The sequence below is a fragment of the Camelus ferus genome, chromosome 29, assembly GCF_009834535.1.
Source record: "Camelus ferus isolate YT-003-E chromosome 29, BCGSAC_Cfer_1.0, whole genome shotgun sequence".
Classification (NCBI taxonomy): domain Eukaryota; kingdom Metazoa; phylum Chordata; class Mammalia; order Artiodactyla; family Camelidae; genus Camelus; species Camelus ferus.
The window spans coordinates 8,315,620-8,328,850 of NC_045724.1; the positions used below are offsets into that span (position 1 = coordinate 8,315,620).

The window sequence follows — 13,231 nt, forward strand, 5'->3', positions numbered from 1 at the left end:
TTGTAACATTTGAAATAGGATTCTAAGAATGATATAGACCATTTCAAATTTCATACAGAGTTCAAGTTTCATTAAAAATAAGTCTCACTTTTCAAAATGTCCTCCATATGGGTCTTTATATGCTACAAGGCTTTGGGCCATGGATGGGTTGTGATAGTGATGATCAGAAATAAAGAATATTTCTGTAGGGACCAAGTCCATTTCCAAAGAATAGTAAGACATGAGACTGAATCTTTCTTTTCTAGGTCAAAACCCCAGTCCTTAGGCCCAGACTTACAAAATGAATAGAAGGTGAACACAAAAGAAACAGCCATCAGTTATGTAGCTGCTGGTGAGAATTTATAGTCAGTAAATAGACATTAGCTCACTGAGATCACATGTGACCATAACAATTCACAGTGACTCAGACTGACTATCTCTCCTGATGGGGAAAACATGAAAAAATTAAGAAGATGACTGTCTCTTTATGACAGAGAATACAGCAATTGGTTAGGAATGTGTTCTGAGGCAATACACTTGAACTGAAAGTGCTGGCTGCCCCAGTCCATTACCCTTGCACCTTCCCACCTCATTTTGAACAATTAATCAATCCAAAAAGCAATAATTTTGTGCCAGTCAGCTTTTACTTCATAACAAACAAAATATAGAGAGCAATATGCATTTATCTCAGATTCACAGGTATGCAAGTTGGCTGGGGTCGATTGCCTCCACACGTATCATTCTGGGTCACTGGATGGAGGAGCAGCTGGGAGGTAGTTTTAACATACATCCACAAAATTCTCTGACACTCCTCCTTTTGACAGGGAGAGCTTAATTCTCTTCCCCTTGAGTTTGGACTTCGAACCAATAACTTAAAATGAAAGTGGCAGTGTGTCACTTCAAGATTAAGTCATAAGAGGCATTCTGGCCTCCTCCTTGCTGTCTTTTGAATTGCATACTTTGGGGGAAGCCAGCGCTGTCTTGAAAGGACATTCAGTTAAGCCTATTGAGAGGCCACATGGGGAGAAATTAAGGCATCCTGCCAATAGCTAGATGAATGAGACATCTTGAAAGTGGATCAATCTTCTAGTCCTAGTTAAGCCTGAGGTGAGTACAGACATGACCCACATCCTGACTGCAACTTCATGGAAGATGCAGAGCCAGTTAACTTCCCAAATTCTTGACCCACAGAACCTGTGCAATAAAAAATGTTTGTTGCTTTAAGCTACTAAATTTTGTGATAATTTATTGTGCAGTATAGGTAATGAACACAAGCTGCTACCACAGGCTTATTCTCCTAATGTTGAAAGACAAGAATGCAAGGGACCAAACTTAGTTGTGCAAGTTGCAGGTATATTTTAAGTCTGTGCTCTTGCCCAATCTGCAAATATCCACTACCTACAGCAAAATCTTTTGGTTAAACTCAACATCAATGGGCAGGGAAATCTTCTCTGTAGTAGGCTGAATAATGGTAACCCACAGGTATCAGGTTCTAATCCTTGGAAATTTATAAGGAAAATGAGTCTTTGCAGGTGTGATTAAATTAAGCATTTGGACCTGGTGAGATTATCCTGGATTATTCAGATGGGCTCTTAATGCCATCACAAGTGTCCTCATTAAGAGAAAGCAGAGGGAGACACCACATACACACACATAAGAAAGTGATGTGAAGGTGGAGGCAGGGACTGGAGCCACGTAGCCACAAGCAAAGGAGCACCAAAGAATGCTGTCAGCTCCCAGATGATAGAAGAGGCAAACAATGGATTCTCTATAACTCTCTAACTGACACCCTGATTTTGGACTTCTGGCCTCCAGAACTGTGAGAGAATAACCCTGTTGCTTTGAGTCACCAAGTTTTTGGTACCCTTTGTTATAGCAGCTGTAAGAAACTAATACATTCTCCCATGGCTTAAGGGGATGAGTTGAATATTGGCTGAACAACAATCTAATTTATTTGAACATCACTCTAAAAAATAATTAGAAAATCAAAAAGGAAACACTAAATACGGATATTACTAAAATAAGTGAATAAATAGATGAATGCATAATAATCAAATCAATACATAAATAAAGCAAATGAGGAATTCAGACCACAGATTAATTATCCATAAAAGTTGTAAAAAATGTCAAAATTTTTCTTCTTAACACTCTCTAAGGAACTCAAGTAAAAAGAGCTAAAAACAATATAATATCAGAGAACAGATAATAGAAAAAATGAAAGTGAGCTGTAGGTTTGGGGGGAAATAGAGAAAAAATGAAAAATCAGAAATGAGTGCTGCATTGGAACAGGCATATGGAAGACATGCTAGAGAAAACCACACAAAAATGGAATTTTTAAAAATCAAAGAAAATGTACAAAAGAAAAAGTGAAATAGAAAATCTATTGTATATATAATAGTATTTCTGAGGAAGAGACTGCTACAAATGCAATAGAAAAAAATTAAAAGATAGAAGAAAACTATGCTGAAATGAAAGATGATGTAATTCTACAAATTGAAAGGACATTATGTATTTTGGAACAACTTGTATAACAATGTTTTATACTGGAAAATACTGAGTTCACAGTCCATGTGATCTTGGCTTATCTCTCATGGTTTTCCATATTCAAAATAAATATGAGGAAATATTCCAATATATCAAGATGCCTATAAAAACTATTACTGATAAAGTAATTCTACTACTTGTTAAATCAAAAGATGGATATACAAGGCTCTTTCCAACTCTATGATTCTTTAAGTCTTAGACTGAACCATCTTTCTTATAGGGCTTAAATGAAAACAACTTCAGAAAGTGACTGTAGTTGGCATTCGTGTATGCTTATGTTAAATTTATTCACAAAATGCGCTAAAGTCAACTAGTCAATTATAATTGTAACTTTTAGATGAGTCAACCTTTTAAGTATATTGTAGCAGCTTTATCTACTGCTGCAAACATTTGGCAAACAAATCACTTGGTATAATATTACCTTTCTGTATCTGCCAAAAAAGAGTTTTGTTAAATACCTGGAGCATTGGCTTAACCAATATGGTTTTTCAAATATTCATGTGTCATGTGATTTGTTAAAATGCTCCAAGAAATAGGTACTAATTCTGTGACATATTTTCATATAATATTTTTGGTAAATTGGAAAATATCATACAGATTAGCTGCACATTTGCTTATCTTCTTTTTCTGAGGGATGGTATGGATTAAAGGACATGCATGTTTTATTAAAGAGAAGTGTATGCATGTTCTTGGGGTTAAATATAAGTCAACAGGAAAATAATTTAACAGGCAAATATTCTCCACTACCTCGTCAGGAATGTGTATCATGGCAACATGAAGATAGTTATAGAAAATATATCCATTAGCACTTGAGATATTTGTAGCATGACTGGGGTGGTTGGCACAAACAAATCTTCCATTGACATAAGCATACTTTTCCAAAGATAGGAAATGATGTGGAAGTGTCTAAGGGATACAGTGTCGGCCCTTATATGGAACGGCACAGGAAAATGGGATTGTGTTTTCTTATCTTTGTTTCCTGAGAGAGCTTGGCAGAGGTCCCCGCACATTGGCCTGTAGTAAGTGTTGAATGGTTATGAATGATTACGTGTTCAGGCTATAATTCCTACAGGTAAAACAGATAATATATATAAACCCAGGGATCATTTATACTTTGCACAGGCGAGAAGAGTAATGCATACTTTTCTGGGAGGCAGAGGAATATTGAAGCCCATTATTAAATCCTGCCATTACTCCACTTTTTATCTGTTCCTCTGAGGACAGCATATAGACTAAGATTGCTTGAAGTCCTTCTAGAAGCCCTGACAGCATGGGATTGCTAGTTTGCTGGACAGAGTTAGTACAGCCCTGTGTATAAAGAATCTGAATCCTTAGAAAATTCTTCCTGGTATGTCAACTACATTCTTGTTGCAGGTAATCCCTACCTTCTCATATTACATTCCTTAGAAAAGAAAAATGAGGAAGCGCCAGTCTGCCTTCCCACTCCTACAATTCACCTGTTCAATCCCACTCTTTCCCAGCAAAATCCTCCCTCAAACTGGATTGTTAAAAATGCTGTAGAATGAATTTCAACTTTACTCTCACATGTCAAGAGGCTTTCCCTTCGTTCTAATGTAAATTCCCATTTTTAGCTATTTGATAGTGGCAGGAAATTGGACCAAAAAACCTATTAAATGCATCTTAACTTCATGATTTCAAAATTCATAGTACTTTGCCTATAGAATATAACTGCTAAATAGGTACTTTTATTTCTCCAAATGAGCCAGATTCTCTCAACATGTTCTGGGATTAAACTGTGGAGTCTAGGGGAAGCTCTAAAAATGTGAGGGTTTGTGTATGTACTTGTTTATTCTTCAACTACAGAAAACTATTCTTCATGCCTAGTCAGCTAAGCTAGGCTAGTTATTTTCCTTAAAATGCACATATAAATACCAGGTATTATAACATTGTTATTTTTATAATTACTACATATCAGAAAAGTCCCCAGTTTAACCATATTATTTTATATTATTTATTACAGGACAGCATGATAGACTTTGATAGCAATTGCCTGAATAACGAATCTAACTTTTTTAAAAAACATTCATGTGGTGATAATAAGGTAATGATAATTATTTGGAGTTTATATGTCATTCAAGCTTGATTTCATGGAAGCTTATATTTTTCATATCTCTGTTAATTATACTGATTAAATTAATAATATAGTTTTTTGGTTCTAACTCGAAAATTCCCACTGATCTCCTAAGTTATACTATGGTCTTTTATACTTTTATAAATGCTTATTTGATAAATATCCTTTTCAGTTTTAGCATTTCATTTTTCACCTTGAAAATACTAGAAGAACTGCTAAATTCAAAGACACATATCTCTTATTTCTGAAATTTTTATGCAGGAAAATGCTTGTCAGTGATTGCTTGCACAGACACAAACATAAGTAATGGGCGTAACTTAGTTGTAAACATTCTGTTTTTTTCTTTTAATATTTACTTATCTTCAAAACACTACTACTTCTATTTAATGTAATACTACAATTTGCAAAGCTTCCAACGAAAGTTTGTTTCATTTCTTTCTGCAAAAACTGGTGTACTATTCAGTAGCCTTTTAAAAAAACTCATAATAGATGAGTTAACGTTATGGCATTTAATAGTATATCCATACATTCTTTTTAAAAAATTGTCTTACATTAAATATTTGAAAAACTTGTTTTTCTTATTGACAGTTATTCACCCATAGATCAAAAGGGGCAAAAAATAATAACAATAAGAAAAATCACACATACCTTTCATTATCATTGCTTCCAGAAGCACTTTCCTTTAGTTATCTTGTTCAAAATTGAATAAACTTGTTACATGTTCACTCATAAGCGTTAAGATCACACAAAAAAAGTCAGATAATCATTAAACCAAGTTCTAAGCACTTCAGGCTGTCACCCAGGAGCTGCAGTTTCAGTCTAGTTACTTGTCAGTCATGTGATTACGGGGAATAGAAGGAACGTGGGGTGGAGGTGGGGCAGTATTTAGCAACACAGTGCTGGCTTTAGGCTCCATAGGAAAGCTTATCATTTCTTAATATTTTATTTGAACCACAGCCCTTCTGATGTTTTTCTGTAATAGGAAGCTTCATTTTTATATCGTGCTGCTCGAAAGTTGAAGCAGTTTCCTAAAATGAATAACAGTGAGGATTTCAATTTCCACCTATCAAGAGTTTCACAGGGCACGTTACAACTGTTGAACTGCAGCAGCAAGGTAAGCTGAGGACTGTTTACTTTGAAACGACTCCTGTGATAGGATCTTAACCATTTCTGATGATCATATCCATGAGCATAGAAATCTAAGTGCTTATAAGGAAGCTGAAATACATCTACTCAGCTCTAGAAAAGGAAAGTCTCAACTTGTAAAGTATCTATTTATCTCTTGGCTAGGGTAAATTGTTTATAAAAGCAGACTAAAAATAAATTACAGCAACACTGTAAATCAATTATACATCAATTAAAAATAAATAAATAAATGAAAGCGTATTTTATTGCCATGATAACTTTTAAGGCAGCTAGTGTGATAAGTTGGGTGAGAAATGGTAAATTTTTATTTCTGAAATGTCTTAATAATTTCAATCTATATATGTACACATAAGAATTCATAAAACAGGTAATCAAATGTGTTTAACAAATACTCTGTATATAAAAAACAGGCATATTTACGTCCAACAATTTTCAATTTTTTTGCTTCAGTGATTTGGTAAGTATAAGGCTAATTTTTTCCCTACTTCTCTACTAGTGGTTATGAAATATGAACAACAAAATAGAATTTGGAAGACATTATCTTGAGACTATAGAACAGTTTCTTCATCTACTGAATGGAGAAAAATATAATAGGATGTTGAAAAGGTTAGATAGCATAATTTATATAGAGTGCTTAGTGCTAAAAAGGTTTCAGTAAGTGTTTTATTATTATTACTACTATTATTATTATTACTCCTTCTTCAGGAATTTTACAGCTGCCACATAAAGCCAAAAGATTTCTCATGATTTTTTTAAAAGAAAATTTTAACATTTTTTATGATAGGAAAAGGGTTGTGTGTGTTAATTTTTTTTTTATTGCAGTATAGTCAGTTTACAATGTTGTGTCAGTTTCTGGTTTATAGCACAATCTTTCAGTCATACATGAATATACATATATTTGTTTTCATATTCTTTTTCACTGTAAGCTACAAGATATCAAATATAGTTCCCTATGCTATAGAGTATAAAACTTGTTTATCTATTTTATATATACCAGTATCCGCAAATCTCAAAGTACCTAATTTTTAATACTAGTACTTGCCCACAGAAGGTAAAATGGTAAGATTGTTTTTGACCTTACCGACGGGGATGAAAATACATGTTAGGCCATAAGATGATATAAGTTGGACCACTTCATTTATCATTACGTTACTTGCTTGATGCAAGCCAGTCTCCTCTTGGTGTCTTGGATTTGCTGAGCTTATTTCCGTTTTTGTCCCCTTATGAATGTTAGTCCCTTCCATAGAATTTCTGCTGTTCTCTTTCCTGTAAATCTGATCTGTCCTGTCCTATGCATCTTTCAAGACCAAGCTTAAGATTCATGAAGACTTTATATTCTAGCATACCAGCTCTTAATCCTTATTTAGAGTGATTTGATGTACAGTCAGCTGTCCACAGGTTCTGCATCCTCAGATTCAACTAGCTGCGAATCAAAAACATTTTTTAAAAAAACCCAGCAAGCTCCAAAAAGCAAAACTTCAATTTGTCGAGCCACACTGACAGCTATTTGCATAGTATTTACATTGTATGAGGCGTTACAAGTCATCTACCGATGATTTAAAGTAGACAGGAGGATGTGTGAAGGTTATGTGCAAATACTACGCTATTTTATATAAGGGACTTGAGCATCTATTCCTGGAGTTTGGTATCCAGTGGAGTACCCAGGGGGGTCCTGGAACGAAACACAAATAACAGGGGACTACTGTACCATCTAATGCAGGAATAGCAAATTCGTTTTCATGTTGCTTACACATCCGACTGCTTAGTAGTGACTATTGGAAACACTATGGTGAGTATAAGCCTCAAGTGAGGGCTTAACTGAGAAGATGGCAGAGCAAACTAGCAATATCACCTTTTGGCCTAGGAAGGGTTAACAGTTATAAATATGCTGTATATTTGCAATTCTTTCTCTCATGTTTTGAGGTTTGCATGGACCACCATATTCCAAAATCAACTAATTATAGATAAAGAAAATACACAAATAATTTAAATCTTGAGATTAAACAAAATTCTGTTACAAAATTAACCTGATACAATCCACCTTTTTCTTGAAATGATAAGGCAAGATGTTAAAGACATTCAGCTACACTGAGTTTTCTTCATGAGCTAGGCATGCTATAAGCTTTTTACTGTGTTTATTTCATTTTGCTTCTGATGGGTAAAGCTTAATACAATTTATGGTCAGGATTTAACAACTTAATGTTATTTTCATGTTGATTAAAACTCTAGTTTTGTCTCTGTTAGTATACCCTTCTATATTAATTTTTCATACCTCACAGCAATTGAACACAGTGCTGGGCATCCCTGCAAAATTACAGATCCAGGTTATTCAGAAGACCAGCCTCTCTTGTTTCTTCCTTTTCCCTGATAGTCTGTGTCTAAATGAAATTAGTATTCTGCCATACTAATAATAAATAATTTAAAGTAGATTCTCAGATTAGGTGAGCTGAGAATAATATGAAAATTAGCAATTACACTAATGGGAGGAGCAAAAAAGGATTAATAATCAATACTGTACATGTGACTTTTTTCTTAAGGTTAAAGGAAGAAAACCGCCTTCCCTGGGTGAAGCCCAACCCACTAAGAATTTGGTGAGAGTGACTGTACTTTTCTTTTTTTATCAGATTTTTACTCAAATTAATTCCTTATGTTTCTCTTTGTATTGTTTCCTTTTATACGGTTGGTTTGGAAAATATTCATTATAATGTTGGTAAAAGGAGAAGGGGGATACCCCTAAGAATTGGATCCCTTTAAACTGCATTTTTAGAAAACACTATTTTAAAATTAAAGAAGCTAGGGAAAATGTCAGAGCATCAATTTTTTTTAAAGAAACAAAATTAAAACACTAATAGGTAATAGGCAAAGGACATGAACAAAGTAGGAGAAAATAAACCAGAAGACAAGTATATGAAGAAAAAAGCCACTCTAATAAAGAAACACAAATTAAAAATGAGAACCCATTTTACACCTACTTTACTAGTATTCACAGAATGTACTATACATGCTGTATAACAGGATATGAACATTTTATATTTATATGTATTTATATATACTATTGGGTATTACACTAAATTATATAGCAATATAGAAAATATTTAAGAATGAAAGTCAGAATACTTAATTAAATCTGATTGAACATTAAAATGATGTATTAACTAGAATGAGACTTGGAAAAATGAACATACCTGGTTCATGAGAATGATAGATTCTCCATTCACATTCCCATTAGCATTGTTACTTGATCTATATATATGGGAGCATGGAAATTCCTTATTTGTCTTAGAGAAGTGGGGTGAGTTTGCACACCCTGGGACTCAGGAAACTAGGAATTCCACCTGAAGTGGAAGAGTTGAAATGAATACATGAGCAATATAATATTACATTGAGGACCTCTGACTGAGGGAATTCGGGAAGAAAGTTTAGAAAAAGGAGATAACATCTTTGTTCCCAGGGTTACAGAGGCAAAATCATGGTTCTTTCTCTTTTTAATGAATGTTCATTCTTGGTCTTTGAGAAGTCATGACATTTTCACATCTATGTATTTCAAACTTGTTAGTCACATAAACTTCAATTTGTATTTTTAAAAGATGTCCTGGGACCCTCATTAAAAAGAATATGAGAAGCTCTCCTCCTTCGTATATATCTTTGCAATCTTTAATCTTTGAAATACATCATTTAAAGGGTATGTGTTAGTGTTACTAAATATATAAGTAAGAGATCTGAATTTGTGACTAAACTAAAAATAGGACAAACAAGCCCAAGACCCAGTCATTATATTTACTTGACATGTGACTGTGGTAGCTGATTTATCCTCTTTGAAGCATCAGCTTCCTCAAATGGGAAAGATGAGATCATCAATTTCATAGTTATTAAGGAGATAAAATGAAATAGTGTATATAAAGCACTGAACACAGTAGCTGACCTGGAAAACACCCAATAATTGGTTGTTATCTAAATGAAGTAATTACTCTATCCAGTACTCATCCCCTTCCCAGGGACTCAGAGGAATATAACAGTTTCGGCACAGCTGCTCTTATAAGTCTATTCCATGCGAGGTGTCTGTTTCTCCACTTTTTGTAAATATGGTACAGGTAACCCTTTTTAAAATTTTCATCAGGGGCTGAAAACTAGCTTATGAAGCAGGCTTCTATAATACTCTAGTGAAGACGAGTGCACAAGCTCAATCAGGCAGATTCTTATTAATCTTTGCCAAAAGAAACCAAATATTTTCAGAATTATTTCTTCCACAAAAATACATTTTTTTCCATTTAAAAAATCTCAGTTGAGTAATAAACAAACCTTCCTCACAAATGTTTAAACAGCATTCTTATGTCCACTGCTGCAGTGGTGAAAATGGCAGCCACCTGACAGCTCTTTAACCCTAGATCTTACACCACAACAACCTTGAATTTCCTACACATCAGTGATCACAATTATAGTTAGAAATAATAGTTGAAAAAAATATCATGGAGGCTTCTCCTTTTTAATTAAACCAAAATTTTGGTATAACCTAGCATGATAGAAAGATTGAATATTTTAAAATGTGTCTTTTTATAAAAATGTGAACTTAAAAACTTTTTTATGTATTTCTTTAGGAAGAAAATAAATCTGTAAAGGAACAGAAAAAACTGAATGACCTGTGTTTCCTAAAGATACTACTACAAAAGATAAAAACTTGTTGGAATAAAATTTTGAGGGGTGCTAAAGAACACTGAAAAATATGGAGTGGCAATATAAAAACTTAAGAGCTTAAGTTGTATACTCCAAGGATCTCTCTGCTCATGCAATTTTCCAGGGTAGAATGCCTCGTGGAAGTTACTGAATGCATCCTGGTAAAAATGGATTACAGCAATTGAGAAATCCTTACTGTAGTACTAGAAGATGGACATAAACAAAGGAACCTGAATGTTGCAATCAACAAACTATTTCACATATATGCAGACATCGGTATTAATCAATCGGTATTGATTCTGAGCTGGCTTAGGTAAGGCAATCCATGTAAGATATTAGTTGCGTTAATACTTTTTAAACCTGTTTAAAATTTCCAGAAGACATATAAATTCTGTGAAGTATATAAAGGTTACAAGAATTAAAAAATAACATTGCATTATGACCAAAATAATTTTATGGCCCACTATGCATCAGTATATTGCAACGAGAGTGGAAATTGTTGTCTTCTGTGCTGGAAACGTTTCACTAACAGTGAGATATGGATAAGCCCATGAGAACAAGACTCATATACCTTAAAGAAGCAATAAGCATAAAGGGCCCAAGATACTCCTTTATCAAGAAGATATCAGGAGATGTAATTAAGTATGAATGTGTAACAGAGTGCCTTTAATAAATGATTCAGCAAATGTTTTTAAATGAAAATAAAGAATAATTTCACAAAATAGTCATCTGTTCTAAGGATGCTAGACCATAGTACTGAGTCACTCTTGTCATTTATATGTAATAAAATTTGTCTAAATGAGTTAGCAATTTGGGAAGTATATTTTTAAGAGAATAATATATGTTAGCCTTTTAATTAATGGACTGTGTATTTAATTTTGACAGTATATCTGTATATAAAATATTTTCATACAGTATTACAAATTGCTTACTTTGGATAACATTTCTCCTTTGATAATAAATGGCCTATGTATTAACACTGTCAGATTCACTTAATGAATCCCAACAGGAAATTTTAAGACAAGATTTTTAGTGCTGTACAATTATTAGATTTCTCACTTTCATTGAAATATGACCTTTAATATCTTATTACCAAGAATGTACGTGAGACCAGGACCTCCAAACTATATAAGAACAGGACGGTGCTTTACTTTCTATGCTGAATTTTAGTCTTTGAAAAGAAACTTTTTGTTCCTTTTAAACAGACCCAGAAAGATTTGCCAATAGTCTTCACTTACTTATAAAGGGAACTGAAAACACTATTCTAGGTAGGCCAGAGTTCTTAAACAGCCACCACAGCCTCATAGCCACCTGGTTAAGTGCTGACTGGCTTTATTTGATCTACAGACAGTGCCATCCTCAAAGTGTGGATGTAGGACCTTCCTCTCAGTTCATGTGTCATCCTGCATCTCTTTCTCACTCTCCCCAACCCACGTGGAATTTCCTCCTCACGGGTACAGACAGCTGGATGGAGTTGTACAGACAGTTGTGTAGAATTCACTTTGATGAGGCATTGAACCAAATGTTTTCTGTTTGGTTTCCATTATTAACTCCAGAAAAGGGAGTTGACTGACACTTTTTTAGGAGCAAATGACTTCACCAAGACTTTTCTTCAGGTGGACTTTTCTCAGTGGGCTATGCTTCTTTCTACCACCAGACATGGTCAGCTATGTGGTACATCCCCACCCTGATGAACTGGTGCTGTTGGTAAGCCATCAGCTATAGAAATGGGGACATACTAAGTTTCTAAAGGGATCTTTTAAAACTGTCCTTGAAAGTATTTCCTTGAAGGCCATCTATAACATTCTTAACATTCTGAGATTGTGGCAAAAGAAGGAATAATATTTTAAAATGCTTTGTTGAAAGTTAATAAAATTTTCTTCCTTGATTTTTATTTTAATCTTTTGGCCTTGACTTTTATCATGTGTTTATGATAGAATTGAGCTTTGGAGAAAATTCACACTCAAAAAAGTTTATTTAGCATACAGTGTGTCAAATGCTTGGGAAAAAAATTACGGTTGGCCGCATTTCCCCTTTTCTTTGTTTCCTAGCCACTAACAAGGCAAGGAAAGACAAGGCAGCCTGGTTAATAATGGTCTTGGACTTGACATTTTTATTATTTCTACTCCTCAGCTAGACTTTTTAATTCTCAATTAACATTTTCTTTCAAATGTGTATGTGGATGCTTTACATCGGCATTTTCTAAAGTTTATCCCAAGAAACCCCAATCTTTTTTGGTTCTAAAAAATAAAAAACAGAAAACAAACAAAAACCTCAGGATTCTCAGCTCTGAGGTCAGATAAATTTACTTCTGGAGATTCACAATTTTAATAGAAGTATATTAATTTAAGTATATTATGTAGTATGTATACTACATAATATATGTTTATTAAAGGCTCTGTAAACTCATAGCTTAAAAAAAAAAGTTTAACACTAATAGAATTTCCAAATTTTGAGTAGAGAACACCACTTGTATGTAAAAACCACTAACCTAGCACACTTTGAGGAATATTGCCTTACCTTATACAAAGGGATTGACTTAAAAGTCTTTTAAAACAAGCTTTCATGGAATTTGCTGAAGAATGTACTCCTTTCAGGATTAAGATAGTTCTACTGAAACTAGAAGTGTTTCTTTTAAGCCATACTTTCAGTGACAACCAGTTTAAGGACATTTCATCAAACCTATTGTAAATGTTTCTCCAGAAACACACATCTTCTACTTTAAGTCTGACAACCCTTATGGTACTCTGTCCATGCAATCTTCATGTTTTTAGTCATGTTCTTGCTGAGAAAGTTCTT

At 34.0% G+C, this 13,231-nt stretch overlaps 1 protein-coding gene across 2 annotated transcripts in view; it reads left to right on the forward strand.

Annotated features, from left to right (window-relative positions):
• IL7 (interleukin 7) overlaps positions 1 to 12,745 on the forward strand; it is a 41,550-nt gene extending 28,805 nt beyond the window's left edge. Inside the window, exons 3-6 of one of the 2 annotated variants that reach the window (XM_006185867.3) lie at positions 4,505 to 4,585; positions 5,598 to 5,729; positions 8,299 to 8,352; positions 10,357 to 12,745. In XM_006185867.3, the coding sequence (XP_006185929.1) occupies positions 4,505 to 4,585; positions 5,598 to 5,729; positions 8,299 to 8,352; positions 10,357 to 10,476 (387 nt within the window). In that variant the 3' untranslated portion in view covers positions 10,477 to 12,745. The remainder of the gene's footprint in view (positions 1 to 4,504; positions 4,586 to 5,597; positions 5,730 to 8,298; positions 8,353 to 10,356) is intronic. The other variant, XM_014560246.2, reaches the window with a different exon arrangement.
• Positions 12,746 to 13,231: the final 486 nt, after the last annotated feature.